General features: G+C 35.0%; 2 protein-coding genes across 2 annotated transcripts; both read right to left on the reverse strand.

Moving 5' to 3' along the window:
• Window positions 1-761: 761 nt before the first annotated feature.
• LOC131015326 (probable LRR receptor-like serine/threonine-protein kinase At3g47570) lies at window positions 762-20,627 on the reverse strand. Its single transcript, XM_057943682.1, has 3 exons — window positions 19,697-20,627; window positions 4,390-4,608; window positions 762-4,315 (listed from the first exon to the last, which is right to left on the reverse strand). The coding sequence occupies exons 1-3, from the start codon at window positions 20,604-20,606 to the stop codon at window positions 2,250-2,252; spliced, it is 3,195 nt and encodes a 1,064-aa protein (XP_057799665.1). The 5' UTR covers window positions 20,607-20,627; the 3' UTR covers window positions 762-2,249.
• LOC131015350 (probable LRR receptor-like serine/threonine-protein kinase At3g47570) lies at window positions 14,945-19,697 on the reverse strand. Its single transcript, XM_057943724.1, has one exon. It carries the CDS (start codon window positions 18,755-18,757, stop codon window positions 16,886-16,888), a length of 1,872 nt encoding a protein of 623 aa, XP_057799707.1. The 5' UTR covers window positions 18,758-19,697; the 3' UTR covers window positions 14,945-16,885.
• Window positions 20,628-22,199: the final 1,572 nt, after the last annotated feature.

Here is a 22,199-nt window from a genome sequence, read left to right on the forward strand (position 1 = left end):
TTTTTTGCTTTTGATAATTGTAAATGATCGAAAAATGATGTGAAAAAATGATGTCATGAAACTCTGCATTTTTTTTCCGACTACTTCCGGTGACCAAAACTCGATAATATGGGTATCATTAGGAAGTTATCATTGAGATGTTTCCAATGATAGTTTCGAATTGCACATTGGACTTCAGATAATTAAGTTATTGACTAACGAACTTTTGAAGTCATACCAAATTCCAAAAAATTAAAAGTTCATGTATCTTTTAACCAAAAAATAGATTTGGTTAAAATCCAAAATTTGGGTATAGTTCGTGTATTTATAAGCAATTAATCCTTATTAAAAAAAATAGTGCATCCGTCCACCAAAAATAGTCCTAGAAGATAACGACACGAATTTTAGTGAAAATAGTTTAGTTTATTGTAAGTGGATAAATAGTCTCACTTAAAAGATAGGGTTAATAATAATAATAATTAATTATATTGTGAGTAGAGAAATGAGCCCACCATATGATATAAATTTTTCAAAAGTGAAACAAAACTAATTTTTGTGAACAACCCAAAATAGCAAAAAGAGACTATTTTTTGTTTGTGGATGGTAATAATTAACAATTGGCCAATGAGTTGACAATTGACCTAACGCAATGACAGATCATTACTATACACGTACTACTAACCAAGAAATAATTGATAAATACTACACATGCACCCACTGAATGCAACAAATTCACCATTTTCAGCTTTAGATTTAAAAGAAATTCGTAACCAAATCTTTTTCAAAAAGAAATTAAGAACTTTAATTAGAAATTCATCATCATGAAAAGTGAGACCTATCGCATATCAATAGCATAGGCATCAGAATTGGCAAAAAAGAAAAAAGAAAAAAAAAAAGCATTCAATTAAAAAAACAAGAAAAACTCACGAACAATCGAAGCTCCAAATTAATACTAAAAACCCATGTTTAGTGTGACAAAGTGAGCATATGACCTGCGCGGCATCTCTGGAATAACTAGAAAGTAAAATATGAAGAAGCATCCTTATGATTATAAGTTATGTTATAGTTCATATGCCCGGCCACCAAAATATTTTTATACTAAAAGAGGCTGTTTGATTGAATATATGACTGCATGACAAATTGTTGAGTTACACGGTAAAGTTGGGGGGAAATACCAAGTTGCCCTCTACATGTTCGAAGTAATGCGCCAATGGAATTGAATGTGTGCACGATGAGTATCACAATCAATTGCTGCTACCTTCTATGCCGTGTGAAGATATGTTTGTGCTTCTGGGCAGCTTGATCAAGTTCGGCTGCGAACGGAATATCAAAATTTTCGCCAACTCTATTGAGAGGGGTTGTTTTAGCTGGTGAGAATGGTGAGGCAGAGGTATTGTTCAGAAAGATTTTCCCTTTTATGCTGTGACAAAGAAGATTATATGTAAACTCAAGAATATAAAATATGGAGGAAAGAGGGATTGAAAAACCTTGAGCATCAGTTGTTGAAATAGAAATTATATAAAAGGAGAAAAACGAAAAAGCAAACCTAGCAAATCCTTGAAAGCAAAAAGATACTAAGGGACGAGCCTCATTAAAACCTTTCTGGCGAAAACCCAATGGGAAAAACACCAGTAAAAGAAAACGAGTATTCGTCTATTAGAACGAAAAACGAATTAACAATGATAGCAAAAACCAACAAAACGACCAAGCCAAATTTTCCATTCTTTATGTCATCCACCTCACCACTATCCAGTGCCTCACCCCAATTTAGCATCTACTGCCTCTTCAAAATCTTCAACACTACATGCCTCATAAAAGCCACCAAATGAAGAATACATCATTAGCTAACTTCGCGATAGAACAATATTATCTTAGAAATAACATTGAACTTTGAAATAGCTTACTTGAATCTCATTGGGAAAATCGATGTTTGATTTTCTGCAACTCTGCATGTGCTTGTTTCATATTGATTCTATCCCCGGGAGAGTCGGCAGAGCATTTCAGAGCCAATTCAAGTATGGATGATACACACTGCATATTCTTGTCAATCATTTCTTCCTCCAAATTCATGACTAAGTTGGCATCTATCACTTCATCTGGGATCTCCGAAAGTGAGAGTTGTGCCCATCTCTTTAAGCTCATATCTCCACAAAACATATCATCGTCAGGCCTTTTTCTCGTAAAAGTTTCAATCAACATCACCCCGTAGCTATACACATCGCACATTGTTGAAACTAGTCCTTCCAAACCATACTCTGGAACAACAAAAATCATGATGTAAGGAAGACACAATTAATTGAGTGAAAGTGAAGTGCAATCAATATATTTAGTGAAACTTCACCAGGAGCGATGTAACCCAATGTTGCTAACGTGTTGGTTAATACAAAGCTATCTCCATCGCATAACAACTTTGCTATCCCAAAGTCGCTTACATGGGCAACCAGGTCTTCATCTAACAGCACATTACTAGGCTTCAAGTCGCTGTGGACAATGGGCATTGAATAACCGTGGTGAAGATACTCCAAAGCAGATGCAACATCAATCATTATATTCAATCTTTCCATCATATTCAAGCAATAGTTGTGGGAATATAACCATTTTTCAAGGTTTCCCTTTGGCATATATTCAAGTACTAATGCCTTGAACTCTTCATTGGAGCAACTGCTTATGACGCTTGTCAGATTCCTATGTCGAATGCTACGGAGTATCTCACATTCGACATCAAATATTCTTGAAATACCTTCTAGCTGCATATTAAACACCTTGACAGCGATATCCTTCCCATTGTTAAGAATTCCCTTATAAACAGAGCAAGAACTCCCGGTGCCAAGTAAATTGCTTTCATTGAATCTTTCCGTTGCTTGCAGCAGTTCATAATAAGAGATTCTTTCCGGCACAATGGATTTCAGCTCATCAACTTCTCTGCTAGTCGTCTTATCTTTCCTTTTGTTTTTGACAATTATAAAGGCCAAAGAAACAACTGAGATGAAAGCCACAACCCCGAAAACAATAAATGAAGCTCGTTCCACCTTCTTTCTCTTTGATCTGTGATTAGAAATTGAAGAGCAATTTTGGACATGGAACTTGGGGATTCCACACAATGCCTCATTACCCTTAAAAGAATCCATAGTGAAGTCTCTAAAAGAACCTCCATTAGGAATTTCTCCACTCAAACTATTGAAAGAGACATTAAAGTAGTCGAGGTGTTGGAGTGCTTCTAAAGACTTTGGAATTGAACCAGAGAGGTTGTTGTACGACAAGTCGAGATTTGCCAAACTGATCATGCTTCCCATAGACACAGGAATAGAACCTTCTAGTCTATTATTTGCCAAAGACAGATTAACCAAATTCTGCAACTTCCCAATAGTGCTAGGAATAGACTTTGACAACTGATTCATCGATAGGTTTATATGTATTGCTGCTCCTAAGTTACTTATCTCTTGTGGTAAGAACCCATTTAATGAATTTGAGGACAAGTCTAGATTGATCAAATCTTTTAGGCCCCATAAGCTTGATGGTATGCTTGAATTCAAAATGTTGGAGTCTAGAAGAAGATGTCTTAAAGAAGAGACATTTCCAAGACATTTAGGAATTGGGCCTGAAAATTGATTCTTGCTCATATCTAAAGTATTGAGGCTGAATAGATCACATATAGCATGTGGTATTGAGCTGCCCAACCTGTTATCAAGCAGATATAATCCTTGAAGTTCATGCAAATGGCTTATAGTTAGTGGAATATTACCAGATAACTCATTGCCATGCAAAGCCAATGTAATCAAATTGCTTAAATTGCCAATTTCAACAGGAATGCTGCCACTGAATTTGCAGTTGTTGGCAATGAATATTCGAAGTGAGGAAGATAAGTTTCCGATAGAAGCTGGAATGACACCATTTAGAGGATTATCACCAATTGACAAAATAGTTAGAGACTTGCAATTTGTCAATGAAGTAATGAAGGAAGAAGATGGTGCCTGGGTAAGATTGTTGCTGTTCAGTTGAAGAAGTTGGAGATGCCTTAGGTTGCCGAGATGAGTAGGTATATAACCACTGAATTTGTTTTCAGTAAGTGAGAGATGTGTGAGTTGAGAACAATTAGAGATGGAGTTGGGTATTGCTCCGGTGATAGAATTTCTGCCAAGATAAAGTTCTTCGAGAAAGGGAGAGGCATGGCATAAATGGGTTGGAAGAACCCCTGACAGAACATTGCTGACAAGTGAAAGAATCTGAAGAGTTGAAATGTTAAAGAGCTCATGTGGAATCGAACCACTCAAGGTGTTGAATGCTAATGCTAATATCTCCAAATGGTAAAGTTGGCCAAATTCAGTGGGAATAAGCCCTGCAAAACATGAGATTTCAAAAACACATATTGTAGCTAAACAGACAATTTACATGAAAATTACTCTGTTGTACCTGTAAAATGGTTTTCCGAGAGGTATAACTCTGTTAGCATGGTAATATTCCCGACATCCCTTGAAAGGTTCCCCGTGAATTTGTTACGCCATAGTATTAAGGTTTGCAGAGAAGACATATTCATGAAAATATTGAAATCAATTGAGCCCGCAATCTCACTCTGTTCAGCACCAAAAGTAACCAGACTTTGAAGACGGCCAATCTCATGTGGTAGTATTCCTGGCAAAAAAAGTTTCATGAAACTAATAAAATCTCATTTAATACACAAATTTATGTGAGAAGAACTTGAACTACCATTCAAATTGTTACCACCAAGATATAGAATCTGAAGAGATGTTAAGTAGCCGATTTCTGAAGGTATCTCCCCACTAAAAGAGTTGTAAGAGAGGCTCAACACCTCAAGCCCTGAACATTGGGATAGATTTGTGGGAATCGCGCCACTCAGCTGATTATAAGAAAGATGAATCCCAGCAAGAAATGGAAGATTACGGCACATGTCTGTTGGAAGACTTCTACTCAATTCATTGGTTCTCAATGCTATAGCTACAAGGGTCGATATGTTGAATATGGCTGATGGTATAGCACCCGACAAATGATTGAATTGAACAGACAGAGTTTTTAGACTTTGAAGTCTTCCCAACTCTTTCGGAATTTCTCCACTTAGAGAATTGTAAGTTAAGTCAAGAAATTGTAGGTTTGTGAGGTTTGAGAGCGACTTTGGGATGGAACCTATGAAGCTGTTGTTGCGTAAAGACAAGTACTCTAATTTTGGTAACTGACCGAACATCGGAGGGATGTCTCCGGTGAAGTTGTTGAGTCGGAAAGATATGAACTTCAAACGGCGAAGGAGAGACAGTTGGTGTGGCAAATGTCCATAGAAAAGGTTGTTGGAGAGGTCGAGGGAGACGAGGAAGGAGAGGTGTCCGAGCTGCGGTGGAATGGTAGCGGAGAGAGCCATGTTGGAGAGATTCAAGGCAGCTACTCTGTGGTGGCGGAAGCTGCAAGTGACGCCAATCCAGGTGCAGACGGAGGTGGAGTTGGTCAGTTTGATCAGTTGCAAGGCTCAGAGGTTGTTTGGCTTTGGCTTCAGAAGAAAGCATTTGGAAGGTTATGGTAATTAGGAATGCATACTGCAAAATGCAAGAAAGCTTTTTCTCCATGGCTGCAAATTGTGATTGTATTATGCATCCAGTAATCATCACATATATATACACAAATTAATGGAAGACTTGGTTGACTTGAGAGTCTTGATGGGTGTGGCTTTTGAGTCAAGTCGTCCATACAAATTAATGGAAGACTTGAGGTTGTGGACTACAAATGTGGGCCCCAGTCACTACAAATTAATGGACTTAATCATGATTCAAATCCTATTTTTCTTGGTTATTAGTGGAGTAATAGTGTGTGCTTGCTTCATTTGTTTTGTTTTGTTTTGTTTTGTATGTATATACAATACATATTTGGTTGTTTCATCAATGATTATTTGGACTTCTACAACTTAATCTTCGGTAACGGATTGTCAAATTTATGAAGGGGAAACAACCTATCATGAAAGGAATAACATTACAGCAATATGATTAGCAAAATAATCAATTGGCTCTTAAATAAGATGTTACATTAAATCTTGTACTAAAAGTGGATTTCTTTATCCTAGTCTTATACGAGATTGTATTATTCGATTCTAAGTCACGCATTCGCCATTATGCTTGCTATTCAAAATAATTTTGTGAATTAAATAAAACTTTACAAATAGAAATCATATCGTCAGTGCGTCACTGATGATGGAATTGGTTTGGGAGGCACTTTGAATTCCTTGACGGAGAATTTCGGAGCTACAATACTGAGAAAGAAAAAGAATTAATAAAGAATTAACATAGTGCAAAAAAAAAGTCTTAAATAGCAATAAAAAGAAGAAAAAACAGAGAAAAAATAGAAGACAAGTAAGACTTAACGCACTACAAAAAATCCTTCAATGGCAATATAAAGAAGAATAAGAAAAACCAGAGCAAAAAATTGAAGAAAGGTAAACGTTCATTCCAAGAAGAGATTTGATGTGATAAAGTTAAAATGAGAGGAAAATTGTGTGATAAATTTGAAAACTGAGAAAAGAAGCAACACAATGTTTGAGCAACCTCTTAGAGCATCCGCATCGCATTACGCGATGCCTCTTACTCGAGTAGAGGAGGCATCGAGTAATGCGATGCAGCCCCTCCCTACTCGAGAGGCTCACGATAGAACGGGTAGGGGAAGAGCGGCTTTATTGCGGGCGCGTACTATGCACGCCCCAAAAAAAAAAAAAAAAATTGAGAAAAGAAGCAACACAATGTTTGAGCAACCTCTTAGTCAGTTTAACATTATCTTCTCATGGTGATAGGACTAAGATGTAATAATATGTATTAATAGTGATTTAGCCTTGAGTGCTATGCCATTCATTTTTCCATATCCCACCACTTTTTCAAGGAATCAAAGGCCACCACCATAATTGGGGGCTAGTGCAATTCCTAGTGGCTCACATGCCCCAATTCAATTCACCCACATTCTCCACACTTAGAAATCTCAAATTCTCCAAATAAATCAAGACAAGTATGTAATCACCAACTAGGGTGTGTATTGGTTGTAGAGTTTGTAGGATTTTTTTGGACTTTGAAAGTATGGGGGTATTCAATCCAGACTTTTAAATGTCTTTAAAAATCTAGAGGTATTCAATATGGATTTTAAAAAGTCTTAAAAATCTAGGTATCCAAAAGTCCGTGAATTTTAAAACTCTATAAATTTTGATGGATTCTCCTTAAAAAATTACAAAGAGAGAAATCTCACCTCATCACGGATTCCTGTGGATTCTTTTAAAATATGAACAAAGGTACAAGAGTAGTCTAACACAATAGAAATTCACCTAACTTGTATGTGTTTTCTTCTCAATACTCGACTTGCTTAGAACTATAACACCCATTACGATTAGCACAACACTAGCAAACCACTTAAGAGGTAGTGACTTGCTGCATAATTTCAAGAAATTACATTGGACCTACGCATGGTTGAGGCAGAGCAAATTGGATTTGATGTACTTAAGCCAACAATTGTTGACAAGCTTCCAAATGATCTTGAGGGAATGGAAGCCTCCATGGGACGGTTGCTTGCTCTAATCGATGATGTTTACAAATATGTCGATGATGTCGTGGAAGGACACACTGCCCTTGCTAATAAAATCGAAAGATTTATATCTGATATTTCCTAATTTCTATAAAAAAAACAGTTAGTCAAACTCTACATTGCTAAAATCAAAGGAAAGAAAGGATGCTAGTCCAATACATTTTCTCCTTTAGGGCTAAAAAGACAGAGTCTGTAGATTTCCTAAACCCACAAAAGTTCATAGATTTTTTAAAGTCCAAAGAAATCCAACATAATCCCAAACCAATACACCCCCCTAAGATCAACATAATGGATACCACATTAAACCTTTCATCAACACCAAATTAAAGAGGCTAACGATAGAACGGGTAGGGGAAAAGCGGCTTTATTGCGGGCGCGTGCTATGCACGCCCCGAATTAAAAATAAAAATAAAAAATAAAAAAGAAGCAACACAATGTTTGAGCAACCTCTTAGTCAGTTTAACATTATCTTCTCATGGTGATAGGACTAAGATGTAATAATATGTATTAATAGTGATTTAGCCTTGAGTGCTATGCCATTCATTTTTCCATATCCCACCACTTTTTCAAGGAATCAAAGGCCACCACCATAATTGGGGCTCATTGCTTACCTGGACATTTCGTCGAACACCCTACGGGAAAACGTAAGATATGTTTGAATGTTTAAAATAGAGAAATAGACATATTTATTATATATTCGTGATTATTGTGACATTACATGTATCGGAGTAGTATTATCAACAACGAGATAATGGCCGTTACGATCAAATACCCCTCCATAGTCCAAAAAAAATGGTACAATTAAACCCAGCGAGAATGGCCGTTACGCGTCCATTACCTTTGAAATTTGGTTGAAGCGAGGAAGGTGTTCGACGAAATGCCTGAGAGAAAAGTGAAAGTTCCGACGAAGTCATATTCAACTCCGATGACCAAATGTGGATGTAATTGATATTTTAATAATTTTAATTTGAAGTTAATTGCAACTTGTAAGAGTGTTTTAGAAATTAAAATAATGGTCCATTTCTTTAGTATATATAGTTACATAAATATAAAGGTATAGTACTAGATATAGTATCATACACTTTTTCCTCTTTCCATATCTTTCTCCTTTATTTACAACTCATAATATCTAAAATGTTTTACGATTCTTCATTATTTGTCGTGAAGCATAATAAAGTATAGTTACATAAATAAAGGTATAGTACTAGATATAGTATCATGCACTTAATAGCTATTTAATATGGTTAATTAAGTAATGGACAAGAAGTTAATAATTATTGTAGTCTATATTTTAGTCTTAACCTTTTTCTAGCATCATGTGTAGCCAGCCACTACTAGAAATCAATATTTTTCACAATCAATATTATATTTCTTGGAGAATAAGATAGAGAAGAGAAGAAAAGAAAAGAAATCAATAACAATATTGTCATATTGCCACTACTAGAAATCAATATTTATTGTGTTTGGACAGGACTTTATGATGCAGTGTCCACAAAATTTCCAAAATTATTACTCACCATTGCACTAACGACATATATAGAAAAGCTTATATTTATTCATTTCAAAATTTTGCGAATGCTTGTGAATTTAAATATATGAGAGATAACTGCATATTTAGCATATTAAAATAAAGGGTAAATATCAATTATTGTCTCAATCATTACAGAAAAATGCCTCAACGTAAATATAAATTATAGAAAAAAGTACCGACGCTTTAAAAAAAATCACATCTGTATCCCAAAAATTATTTCCGCCACCAAGCATCTAAGATTAACCAACCAAATTAGAAATTCAATGAAAGCAGAGGAAAGAAAAGGAAAAAAATTAAATAGCTAGTTAATTGGTGAACTTAAATAAAAGAAATTAATGACTGTATCATGTCTCTACAATAACTTCAAGTTGCTACACAATAATCCAACCTTGCAATATCTTTTCTGTAACAAATGCAGGCCACCTGAAGTTTAGGCACAAATTCGAGTTGACAGCACTGTCTTTCCGAGTGATTTTGGCATTGTGTGAAGCTCCATGATCAACTCGTGAGCTCTTCAAATGGTCAATTGAAGGTTGAACTCAAAATATGACAATAACAATAATGAGAGAGTTAGGGTTCATGGGATTGAGGGGAATTATATTCTTTGACTGAAGATTTCCTTGAAGATGAATTGAGTTGTTCCGATGGTGAAGATGAGATAGTTAGGGTTCATGGTAGGTTCATGGTAGGGGTGAGCAAAATAACCGAAACTGAAAAACAGAAAATAAATTAACCATATCATATTTCAAAATTTCAGTTTGCTCACCCCTACCATGAACCCTGACTATCTCATCTTCACCATCGGAACAACTTAATTCATCTTCAAGGAAATCTTCAGTCGAAGAATTCCCCTCAATCCCATGAACCCTAACTCTCTCATCTTCGCCATTGGAACAGACCATCACGCCATGCATTCGTGAAAGATATCTTCAAACTTTCCAATTCTGTACGTGGCTACTTCCTTCATAGTTACAATAGGGTGACTCACTTGAATAGTAGCCGTCTGGTGAGCCGTCCATGCAAACTTCTTTATATATATACTAACCTTTTTCTCCAAAGGGAAATTGGTTAGGCAGCTTCTTTAATTTGATCATGTGAAGGTGCTGAGGTTTTTCACATTTGGAGGAAGACAAGAGAGGCGGATCAGTGGCACTACAATTACTATAATTGGCAGCCAATAATAGATCATGTACACTTTTCGATCATCAAGTCCCCACAACAAGATTAATTACCACCCAATTAAACTCTCCCTTTTAAATTCTATATTTAAAGTTGATCCAAAATTGAGATTTTTTTTTTTTTTTGAGTTTTTTATGGGAACTTGATCGCTATTTTAATTAGCAACAAAAATTGCAACTATAACAGTGTAATTGTAGCAACAAATAGCAAGTTAGATTATTGAATCCATGAAATCACTATAAGTAATTCTAATAAGGACTCTAACAATATTCACGCAAAACACCAAAATGAATGAATTAATTAAAACTAATACTGAAACAAAGCAAATAAAAATCAAGTAGAAAATCATATAATAAAACAACTGATCCTAGGGATGTAAATTCATTAATCAAATTCACATAATAAACCTATATATTAATCCTAAGTACAAGTTTAATCTAGTCTTGATGAGCGATCGCATAGATAATCAAACGCTCTCGGTAGAGCAGTATATGACAGTACATTAGTAAATTCTCTGTCTGCATTAGGTCTGATCAAGAAAATCTACTAACTCCCAAAAGCACATAAGAATAGCTCCCTATGATCCACCTATATATCTCCGTTAGGTCTCAAGATTAAAATCATATCATATATTCCCGAAGGAAGAAGCTCAAGTGCACAAGAGAATTCATTTGATGAACTTGAATTAATGCGAAGCTCAAGAGGAGTATACAATTCATGCATGCAGCCCAACTTCAAAACCTATATCTATAATAAGAATATAGGAAGGTTCGAGGAAATGACCAACTGTCTAACGTGTTCTGATTTCGTTTTGCTCCTCTTGAGAAAAGGAAAAGGAGAAAATTAATCTATATAAAAATATTGTTTGTAACTTTTTATGAAATATAAAATATTTTCGTTACTGACACTTAATAATTTAAGAGCTCATGGTTGTTGTTTGAGGTGGGTTTTGCCTTGACAAAAATAGATAATTAGATTAAGTTCACATGTGCTTAATTTAATTATATATTTACGGTTACATATATATGCGGTGCATGCTTGCTCATATCATATGAAATTAAGAGAGTGTATAATTAAATGTTTCGTGGGTTTCAACTAATAGAATTAAATCAAAAAAAAAAAAAACTAATAGAATTAAATTGAATTGAAACGCATTAAATCCATCTAGTTTCGCCAAATTATTATAAGTACGTACAACATTCACCATTTCACAAAACATTCTAAAAAGAAAATACTTCAAATATTTCAATTCGATCTATAGTTGAATACCATGATCCGAATCCTATTTTTTCTCGTTGTTAGTGGAGTAATAGTGAATGAATCTCAAGCGCATCGCCAGATCGAGTTGGATTCAACACTTGCTTCAGCAAATAATAAAACCGATTTTTGCGACAATAACAAAATAGGTTCTGTATCTTGTTGTCAAGCAATTCTTAAGGTCTTATGCAATGACAAAAGTGCTTTGAATTCATTGTCAAGTGATTGTTGTAGTTCATATGTTGCTCTTAGTGAAGATAGTTATGATGCATTTGTTAAGGAAGCCAAGGCAGAATATGATCCTTACTGTGACACTAAGTATGGGGAAAGAGTTTTACAGCTATGGTGTACTCCTTGAGAATTACTAAGCATGTAACATCACAATAATAGTTAATAAAAAAAAATCTTTATTTTGAATTTTCAAGCACTATCTTTTGCTTTCATATTAATGTACTCCCTCCCCTCATTTGTATTTGGACCCCTTGCCATTTTGGACTGTCCCAATTGTATTGGCATCTTTCTTAAAATAGCAAAAATAAGGGCTTCTAAGTGGACAAAAGTAAAACACTCTGCATACTTAACTCATAAATAAAGACTTTCTTAATCTTTGTGCCCAAAAGTAAGGGGCCAATATAAATGGGACGGAGGAAGTATTTAATAAAGGGGATTTTGATGTATCGAAAAACAAGAAACTCATGATTGAATTGTGAGAAACTCAGGATTTTGAACATGTATATGGGCTGGATCTGATTTGTTGATAATTTGGGTTGGATCTTAATAGTGTCGGTAACGAAAATATTTTATAGGATTAAGGTGCAGATGCACCAATGAAGTAGAGGTTTCGACCTTGAATCAAATACCCCCCATAGTCCAAAAAATGATACACTTAAACCCAGCGAGATAACGGCCGTTACGCGTCCGTTACCTTTGAGATTTGGTTGAAGAGAGGAAAGTGTTCGACGAAATGCCTGAGAGAAAAGTGAGAGTTCCGGCGAAGTCATATTCAACTCCGATGACCAAATGTGGATGAAATTGATATTTTAAGAACTTTAATTTAATGAAGTTAATTGCAAAGAGTGTTTTGGATGTTTAAAATAATGGTCCATTTCTTTAGAATATATCCAATTGCTGCATAACCTTTAGCTAGAATCCAAGTTAATTAAACATCTCACTCGAAATAAAAAGAAGACAACACAAGATAATGCTTGAATATTTAAAATAGAGAGAGAAAAATAACATATTCATTATTTATTCTCGATTATTGTGACGTTACATGTAAGTAGTAATTCTAGCAAGTAAGGTTTAAATAATAAGCCCCATGACAATTAGGTATTAATTTCCTAGCTCCATTAAAAAATGCATGTTGATTCTCTGTACTAAGATTTCCATAGAAATTGCAACAACCATCAACCCTATATAGAGGGTAATCAGGATCACAAATGCTATTCACAAACAAATAACAACAAACTTGAGGGATTAGTCTTTGTTTATGATTACAAAAAACCACTTTGCCATTTAAATCTGCTTGTTTTGAGCCCAATTCGATTTCATGAGACTGAGATTCATTTACTATCACTCCACTAATAACGAGGAAAATCAAAATTTGAATCATGATATTCAATTATAATTCGAATCAAAGTATTTGAAATATTCCCCTTTTAAGATGTTTTTGAAATGACGAATGCTTTTCAGTATTTATACTAATTTGGCGAAGCTAGATGTGTTTCAATTCAATTTAATTAATTATGTCAACTGAAACCCACAAAATAATTAATTGTCCGTCTTAATTATGTCAATTTTTATTTTTATTTTTTGAGAATTTTTTCTCCTAACATACTCTTTAATGGAAAGAGGACATTGCAAATATAGAAAAGGAATTTTGTTTCTCCTAACATACTCTTTATTGGTTTATTTATTTTAATTGGGCCTTATGATATTTTGATATTTCGAGCCCAGCGTTTTTTTATTATTTAATTGGACTCTTTTTATTATTTCTTTGGGCCCAAAATCATTTTTATTTATTGAGCCCAATTATTTAATTAGTTGTGCTTTATACTCCCTCCGTCCCACGAATCTTGAGTCAATTTTCTTTTTCGGTCATCCCACGAATCTTGAGTCATATCTATATATAATAAGGATTGGGAAAAAAAAAATAAGAGTTTCTAATTGTCTAATCATTTTTCTACTTTATTACCTACACATTTAAAACACTAATTTTCAATTTCTTAACTCTCGTGCCGAAAAGAAGTGACTCAAAATTCGTGGGACAGATGAATTATTATTTATTTATCTAAGCCCAAGTATTCATTTAGTAATTGGGCCATCTTCGTTGGGCTCAGATTGAATTATTTTACTTGGGCTTCAGATGTTTATACAAGTGGGCTGCCATTATTTAATTCATGCCCACTTTTATTTAATTAATTATTAGACTGCCTTACGATTGAACTTATTAATTACTGGGTCAACATTATTAATTCCTTTCATATTTATTTATGCTCGATTAAGGAACAAGCTGATTAAGCGTTTAATTAGACTTAATTAATTACTTCTAAAACGGTTTCTTTATGAAGATATTAGTAACCTTAACTTATCATTTCATTCCAAACAAGTTGCTGAACTTCGTATATTTGATTTCGGTCTTTGAACTACAGAACGAAACAAAATCAATTGATCAAACTTGTTTTTTTTATATATAAAAAAAAAATCGATTCAAACTTTGTATTTATATTCTACCAAATTATCAACAAATAAAATCCAGCCCATATACGACATGTTCAAAATCCAACCCAGAAAACAGCCCAAGTCCAACCCAAATTAATTATTAGTAGTATATTACATTTCACTTTCGTATTAAGACAACAAATAAATAAGATACATAATTAAATTATAATTAATCAACATATATATTGCAATTCCATTAAAATAAAATTATATAACAGTTGGTTGCATAGTCAAAACCAATGAACGTTAGAACACATATGTTTCATTATGCATTTATTAAAATGCTATAGACAATTTCTCATAATTCAATGAGTTTCATATTTTCCGATACATCAAAACCTCCTTTATTAATTACATTAAAATGAAAGAAAAAGATAATGCTTGAAAATACAAAATAAAGAAGAAAAAGAAATTTTATTAACTATTATTGTGATGTTACATGTTTAGTTTTTTTTTTTTTTGAGAGAATGTTACATGTTTAGTAATTCTCAAGGATTGCACGTTATCGATAAATTTTTTTTCCCATGGTCAAGGTCACAAGATTGATATTCTGCCTTGGCTGCTTCAACAAATGCAGAAAAACCATTTGAATAATCAAGACCATTAAATGAATTACAACAATCATCTGAAATTGAAACTTGTTCATTGCAGATGCCTTTAAGAATAGTTTGACAACAAGATACTGATACTATTTTATTATTATTGCAAAAATCGGTTTTTTTATTTGCTGAAGCAAGTGTACCCATCAACTCGATCTGACGATGTGCTTGAGATTCATTCACTATTACTCCACCAATAACGAAGAAAAATAGGATTTGAATCATGGCTATTTAAGTATAGATCAAATTGAAGTGTTTGAAATATTCTCTTTTTTGGATGTTTTATAAAATGTTGAATGCTTTAAGTATTTATAATAATTTGGCGAAACTAGATAGTTAGATGCGTTTCAATTCAATTTAATTCTCTCAGTTGAAACCCACAAAACATATATACACCGTCTTAATATGATATGAGCAAGCACCATATTTATGTGTACTTAATTTAATTATCTATTGTCGATGAGGCTTAGCTGATCAAGTGGCAAAGCTGAAGCACCTAAGAGAGAATATGTTGCCAAAAATGAAAGAGGGAAATCTCATTATAGCCCTCTTTCATAAAAACATAAGTTTTATAGCCCCAGTTTATAATAGATAAGTTATATAGTCATTTTAAGTTTAAAAGACTATAACACCCTTTGATTTTTTTGTACTCGATGGTGTACACGATAGTGCCATCGAGTACTCGATAGTGCCATCGTGTACACCATCGAATACTTCGATTACTCGATAGTATTATAGAAAAACTTCATTTTTTTCATTACTCGATGGCACCATCGTGTACATCATCGAGTACTCGATGGTGTACTCGGTGGTGTCATCGAGTACACCATCGAGTACTCGAAGTTACAAAAAAGTCAATGGGTATTATAATCTTTTAAGCCTAAAATGGCTATATAACTTATTTATTATAGACTAGGGCTATAAAACTTATGTTTTAACAAAAAGGGCTATATGTGATCATTCCCACAAAATGAAATGAGACATTTGTAATAGGACATTCCATTATGAAAAGCGAGGTATTTGTAATAGGACGGAGGGAGATTAATAAACTCAATTTAAAATTAATAATTAGGTTTTATTTTAGGTTAATTAATATTAATAACAGCACCGTGGGCCATTCTAACAACAACCCATTATAGGTTATTAGCGTTAATATATATAATTCTCTAAGTAAACATATTATTTTGTCCATGTGGCACACCAAAATTGTGATACGTGATAGAGGGCTTCCAAGGTATTCCAATGCAAAATCCGCGCTTCGGAATAAAAGTTTCAAAGATTAAAAAATAATCATTTTTTAATTTATACTATTATTTATTATTTGGGCTTATTCGCTCTAAATCCTTAAACTATAGTCATTTTTCATTTTTTTCCTCAAACTTTGAACTTCCCACAAAAAACCCCCCAACTATTGATTTTTCCTAATTTTCCCATGACGGTTTTTCCAGTCAAATCCAAAGTCGAAATTTTCCTATGTGGCGTTATTCACTTAATATGTGGCAATACGTGGTGCCAACCCAAATTAGAAAAAATTAAATGATTTCATAATTATCCATTCAAAACACAATATGTAACAAAAAGTTAAATTGGCAACCCAAATTATCAACAAATACAATCCAGCCCATATACAACATGCATGTTCAAAATCCAACCCATATTACTTAGTAGTATATTTCATTTTACTTTCGCATTAAGACAACAAATTAATAAGAGTACATAATTAAATTATCATTAATCATTAATACATATGACCTGCACGGCATCTCTGGAATAACTAGAAAGTAAAACACAAGAACAAAGGTCTTGAAAAGATAGAATACTACTGGATAAAGCATAGGAAGAAACAGAGACACAATTATTCCACATATAGCATACCTTCCATGGTAATAATAAAGAACAACATTTTCCATTCTTTATGTCATCCACCTCACAACTATCCACTGCATGTCTCATCAAAGCCACCAAATGAAGAAGACTTCATTAGTTAATTTTGCCATAGAAATTTGGGATATCAATATGCTTTTAGAAATAACATAGAACTTTAAAATAGCTTACTTGAATTTCATTGGGAAAATCGATGTTTGATTTTCTGCAACTCTGCATGTGCTTGTTTCATGTTGATTCTATCCCCGGGAGAGTTGGCAGAGCATTTCAGAGCCAATTCAAGTATGGATGATACACACTGCATATTCTTGTCAATCAATTCTTCCTCCAAATTCATGACTAAGTTGGCATCTATCACTTCATCCGGGATCTCCGAAAGTGAGAGTTCTACCCATCTCTTTAAGCTCATATCTCCGCAAAACATATCATCACTAGGCCTTTTTCTCGTAAAAGTTTCGATCAACACCACCCCGTAGCTATACACATCACACCTTGTTGAAACTAGCCCTTCCAAGCCATACTCTGGAACAACAAAAATCATGATATGTGCAGTAAGGAAGACACAATTAATTGATTGAAAGTGAAGTGCAATCGATATATTTAGAGAAACTTCACCTGGAGCGATGTAACCGAATGTTGCTAGCGTGTTGGTTAACACAAAGCTATCTCCATCGCATAACAACTTTGCTATCCCAAAGTCGCTTACATGGGCAACCATGTCTTCATCTAACAGCACATTACTAGGCTTCAAGTCGCTGTGGACAATGGGCATTGAATAACCGTGGTGAAGATACTCCAAAGCAGATGCAACATCAATCATTATATTCAATCTTTCCATCATATTCAAGTAATAGTTGTGGGAATATAACCATTTTTCAAGGTTTCCCTTTGGCATATATTCAAGTACTAATGCCTTGAACTCTTCATTGGAGCAACTGCTTATGACGCTTGTCAGATTCCTGTGTCGAATGCTACGTAGTATCTCACATTCGACATCAAATATTCTCAAAATACCTTCTAGCTGCATATTAAACACCTTGACAACGATATCCTTCCCATTGTTAAGAATTCCCTTATAAACAGAGCAAGAACTCCCGGTGCCAAGTAAATTGCTTTCATTGAATCTTTCTGTTGCTTGCAGCAGTTCATAATAAGAGATTCTTTCTGGCACAATAGATTTCAACTCATCAACTTCTCTGCTAGTCGTCTTATCTTTCCTTTTGTTTTTGACAATTATAAAGGCCAAAGAAACAACTGAGATGAAAGCCACAACCCCGAAAACAATAAATGAAGCTCGTTCCACCTTCTTTCTCTTTGATCTGTGATTAGAAATTGAAGAGCAAATTTGGACATGGAACTTGGGGATTCCACACAATGCCTCATTACCCTTAAAACAATCCATAGTGAAGTTTCTAAAAGAACCTCCATTAGGAATTTCTCCACTTAAACTATTAAAAGAGACATTAAAGTAGTCGAGGTGTTGAAGTGTTTCTAAAGACTTTGGAATTGAACCAGAGAGGTTGTTGTACGACAAGTCGAGATTTGCCAAACTGATCATGCTTCCCATGGACACAGGAATAGAACCTTCTAGTATATTATTTGCCAAATACAGATTGATCAAATTCTGCAACTTCCCAATAGTGCTAGGAATAGACTTTGACAACTGATTCATCGATAGGTTTATATATATTGTTGCTCCTAAGTTACTTATCTCTTGTGGTAAGAACCCATTTAATGAATTCGAGGACAAGTCTAGAGTGATCAAATCTTTTAGGCCCCATAAGCTTAATGGTATGCTTGAATTCAAAATGTTGGAGTCTAGATATAGAACTCTTAAAGAAGAAACATTTCCCAGACATTTAGGAATTGGGCCTGAAAATTGATTCTTGCTCATAACTAAAGTATCGAGGCTGAATAGATCACATATAGCATGTGGTATTGAGCCTCCCAACTTGTTATGAGACAGATTTAATCCTTGAAGTTCATGCAAATGGCTTATAGTTAGTGGAATATTACCAGATAACTCATTGCCTTGCAAAGCCAATGTCATCAAATTGCTTAAATTTCCTATTTCAACAGGAATGCTGCCACTGAATTTGCAGTTGCCGACAGTGTATGTTCGAAGTGAGGATGATAAGTTCCCGACAGAAGCTGGAATGACACCATTTAGAGGATTATCATCAAATCCCAAATCAGTTAGACACCTGCAATTTGTCAATGAAGTAATGAAGGAAGATGATGGTGCCTGGGTAAGATTGTTGCTGAACAGTTGAAGATTTTGAAGAAGTCTTAGGTTACCGAGATGAGTAGGTATATAACCACTGAATTTGTTCTCATAAAGTGAGAGAATTGTGAGTTGAGAACAGTTAGAGATGGAGTTGGGTATTGCTCCGGTGATAGAATTACTGCCAAGATAAAGTTGTTCAAGAAAGGGAGAGGCATGGCATAAATGGGTTGGAAGAAACCCTGACAGAGCATTGCCGGCAAGTGCAAGAATCCGAAGAGTTGAAATGTTAAAGAGCTCATGTGGAATCGAACCACTCAAGGTGTTGAATGATAATGTTAATATCTCCAACCGGTAAAGTTGGCCAAATTCAGTGGGAATAAGCCCTGCAAAATATGAGATTTCAAAACTGTAACTAAAAACACATATTGTAGCTAAACAGACAATTTACATGAAAATTACTCTGTTGTACCTGTTAAATGGTTTTCATCGAGCTGTAACTCTGTTAGCATGGTAATATTCCCGACATCCCTTGAAAGGTTCCCCGTGAATTTGTTGCGCCATAGATATATGTTTTGCAGAGAAGACATATTCATGAAAATATTGAAATCAATTGAGCCCGCAATTTGATTGAATTCAACACCAAACTCAACCAGACTCTGAAGATGGCCAATCTCATATGGTAGTATTCCTGGCAAAAAAAGTGTCATGAAACTAATAAAATCTCATTTACACAAATTTATGTGATAAGAACTTGAACCATACCTTTCAAATTGTTACCACCAAGATCTAAATACCGAAGAGATGTTAAGTAGCCGATTTCTAAAGGTATCTCCCCAGTACTAAAAGAGTTGTAAGAGAGGCTCAACACCTCAAGCCGTGAACATTGGGATAGATTTGTGGGAATCGCGCCACTCAGCTGATTCTCAGAAAGATAAATCCCAGCAAGAAATGGAAGATTACGGCACATGTCTATTGGAAGACTTCCACTCAATTCATTGGTTCTCAATGCTATAGCTACAAGGGTCGAGATGTTGAATATGGCTGATGGTATAGCACCTGATAGACGATTGAATTGAACAACTAGAGTTTGTAGACTTTGAAGTCTCCCAAACTCTTTTGGAATTTCTCCACTTAGTGAATTGAAAGATAAGTCAAGAAATTGTAGGTTTGTGAGGTTCGAGAGCGACTTTGGGATGGAACCTATGAAGCTGTTGTTGCGTAAATTCAAGTACTCTAATTTTGGTAACTGACCCAACATCGGAGGGATGTCTCCGGTGAAGTGGTTGAGTCGGAAAGATATGAACTTCAAACGGCGAAGGAGAGAAAGCTCTTGAGGCAAATCTCCATAGAAAAGGTTGTTGGAGAGGTCGAGGGAGACGAGGAAGGAGAGGCGTCCGAGCTGTGGTGGAATGGTGGCGGAGAGAGCCATGTTGGAGAGATTCAAGGCAGCTACTCTGTGGTGGCGGAAGCTGCAAGTGACGCCAATCCAGGTGCAGACGGAGGTGGAGTTGGTCCAATTAGTTGCAAGTAAAAGAGATGTATGTTTGAGTGAAAGAAGGGCAGTTTGATCAGTTGCAAGGCTCAGAGGTTGTTTGGATTCAGAAGAAAGCATTGGGAAGGTTATGGTAATTAGGAATGCATAAGCAAAAATGCAATGAAGCTTTATCTCCATGGCTGCAAATTGTGATTGTATTATGATAATGAAGTCGCTAATAACTGCAAGCTATATACACAAATATTACAAGAGTTGAGAGTGTTGCTTTTGATGTGTTTTTTGTTTTTTGTACGTTTTTTCCGTTTGAGACAAGTCGTCCTTAGATGTCGGCACCAATCACTTATAGAGACTGAGACGAAGACTTGAGGTTGAGACAAATTCTTTAATTATTATATTCAACTACACATGGATTACACATGGATTGCAATGGCCAGAATTTCAAACTTACGAATCACAACATTGAATTTGCATGCATTCATAAAGTTTGGTGCCAATTACTTTTTAAAATATGAAAAGTTATTAGAATGCACACATTATATGTATCTTAAATAATTTGTATGCCAACAACATAAATAAAATAATTAGTCGGTGGGTATTGTGTGAAATTAGTTCATACGTCAAGGCCAGTATATTCAATCCCAGTACCAAAAAATTATAAAATGCACCATTAATAAATAAATTATTACAGTTGCGATTGGCTGCAAATCATGTGATTTGCACAAATTATCAGAGTATTTTATACTTTACAAATTATCATGACTATTTCAATGCGACTAACTAATTATCAATGCAATAAAAATCCAAAATGAAAATGGGAATGGTACTACTATTAGGTTGACAATTACTGGTCGAAGAGATAAAAAATAAAATATTAAAAGAGGATTCAAATTATTGAAAAAATAAGGTACCAAATTTACAAACTGAACGCTATTTTCCAGGCACACAATGACTAAATACTAAAATATTCACATTTCTTAATATTAAATATACACATTTTTGTTTTTTGTTTTTTGAGGAAAAACGGAGATATATTATTCAACACATGAACATGGGACAAGGAGATGACCCACCACAAAGGACGGGGGTTCATTCCAGACATGATGTGTAATGATATCTCGCGCAGCCTTCGCTAAACAGTGAGCGATGACATTTTGTTCTCTCCTTACATGGCGAATACTAAAAGTTCGGCAACACCCTCAGCTCTAGACGACAAGCAGCAGCAATAGCACCAATCTCAAGCAAGTTCCTGTCTCCAGAGGTGATGAGATTACACGCCTGTATGCAATCATTTTCAACCCAACCTTTAACAAGCCCAAGCTCCTTAATCCAAGATAACGCCTCCTTAATGCCGAGAAGCTCTCCCTCCACAACACTCCTGCGGCCATTAAGTTTTATAGTTTTGCCAATCACAAAGTGCCCCTCATGGTTTCGTATAGCAACACCAATTCCCATGGACTGATCCTCCTCAAAGAACGCGGCATCGACATTGCAGATAAACGACCTACCCATCCGGAATAGAGTGCCACCCCACGCAAGAAGCCCCGACCTGCTGCCTCTGCGTCGCAGGCTGCCGCATGGCTTTCCAATCACTCCGCGCCACAGCAGCACGTAAGATAGAACGAGTAGGAACCGGGAGTTCATTCTGCCAAACCATCACAAAATTCAATATCTAAATACATATATATATGTGGTGGATATTAACTAACATACACTAAACAAAATGCATGAAAATCTCATCTAAACTAAGTATTCAGCAACAGAAAAATCAAA

This window comes from Salvia miltiorrhiza, chromosome 3 (genome assembly GCF_028751815.1).
Source record: "Salvia miltiorrhiza cultivar Shanhuang (shh) chromosome 3, IMPLAD_Smil_shh, whole genome shotgun sequence".
Lineage (NCBI taxonomy): Eukaryota > Viridiplantae > Streptophyta > Magnoliopsida > Lamiales > Lamiaceae > Salvia > Salvia miltiorrhiza.

Coding starts and splice junctions, on each gene's coding strand:
- LOC131015350 (XM_057943724.1), bottom strand. CDS start 18,757: ATGACATTGGCTTTGCAAGGCAATGAGTTATCTGGTAATATTCCACTA.
- LOC131015326 (XM_057943682.1), bottom strand. CDS start 20,606: ATGGAGATAAAGCTTCATTGCATTTTTGCTTATGCATTCCTAATTACC. Junction 4,609..19,696: donor TGGTGGTAACAATTTGAAAG/GTATGGTTCAAG, acceptor TTTTTTTGCCAG/GAATACTACCACATGAGATT. Junction 4,316..4,389: donor CTCGGAAAACCATTTTACAG/GTACAACAGAGT, acceptor CATGTTTTGCAG/GGCTTATTCCCACTGAATTT.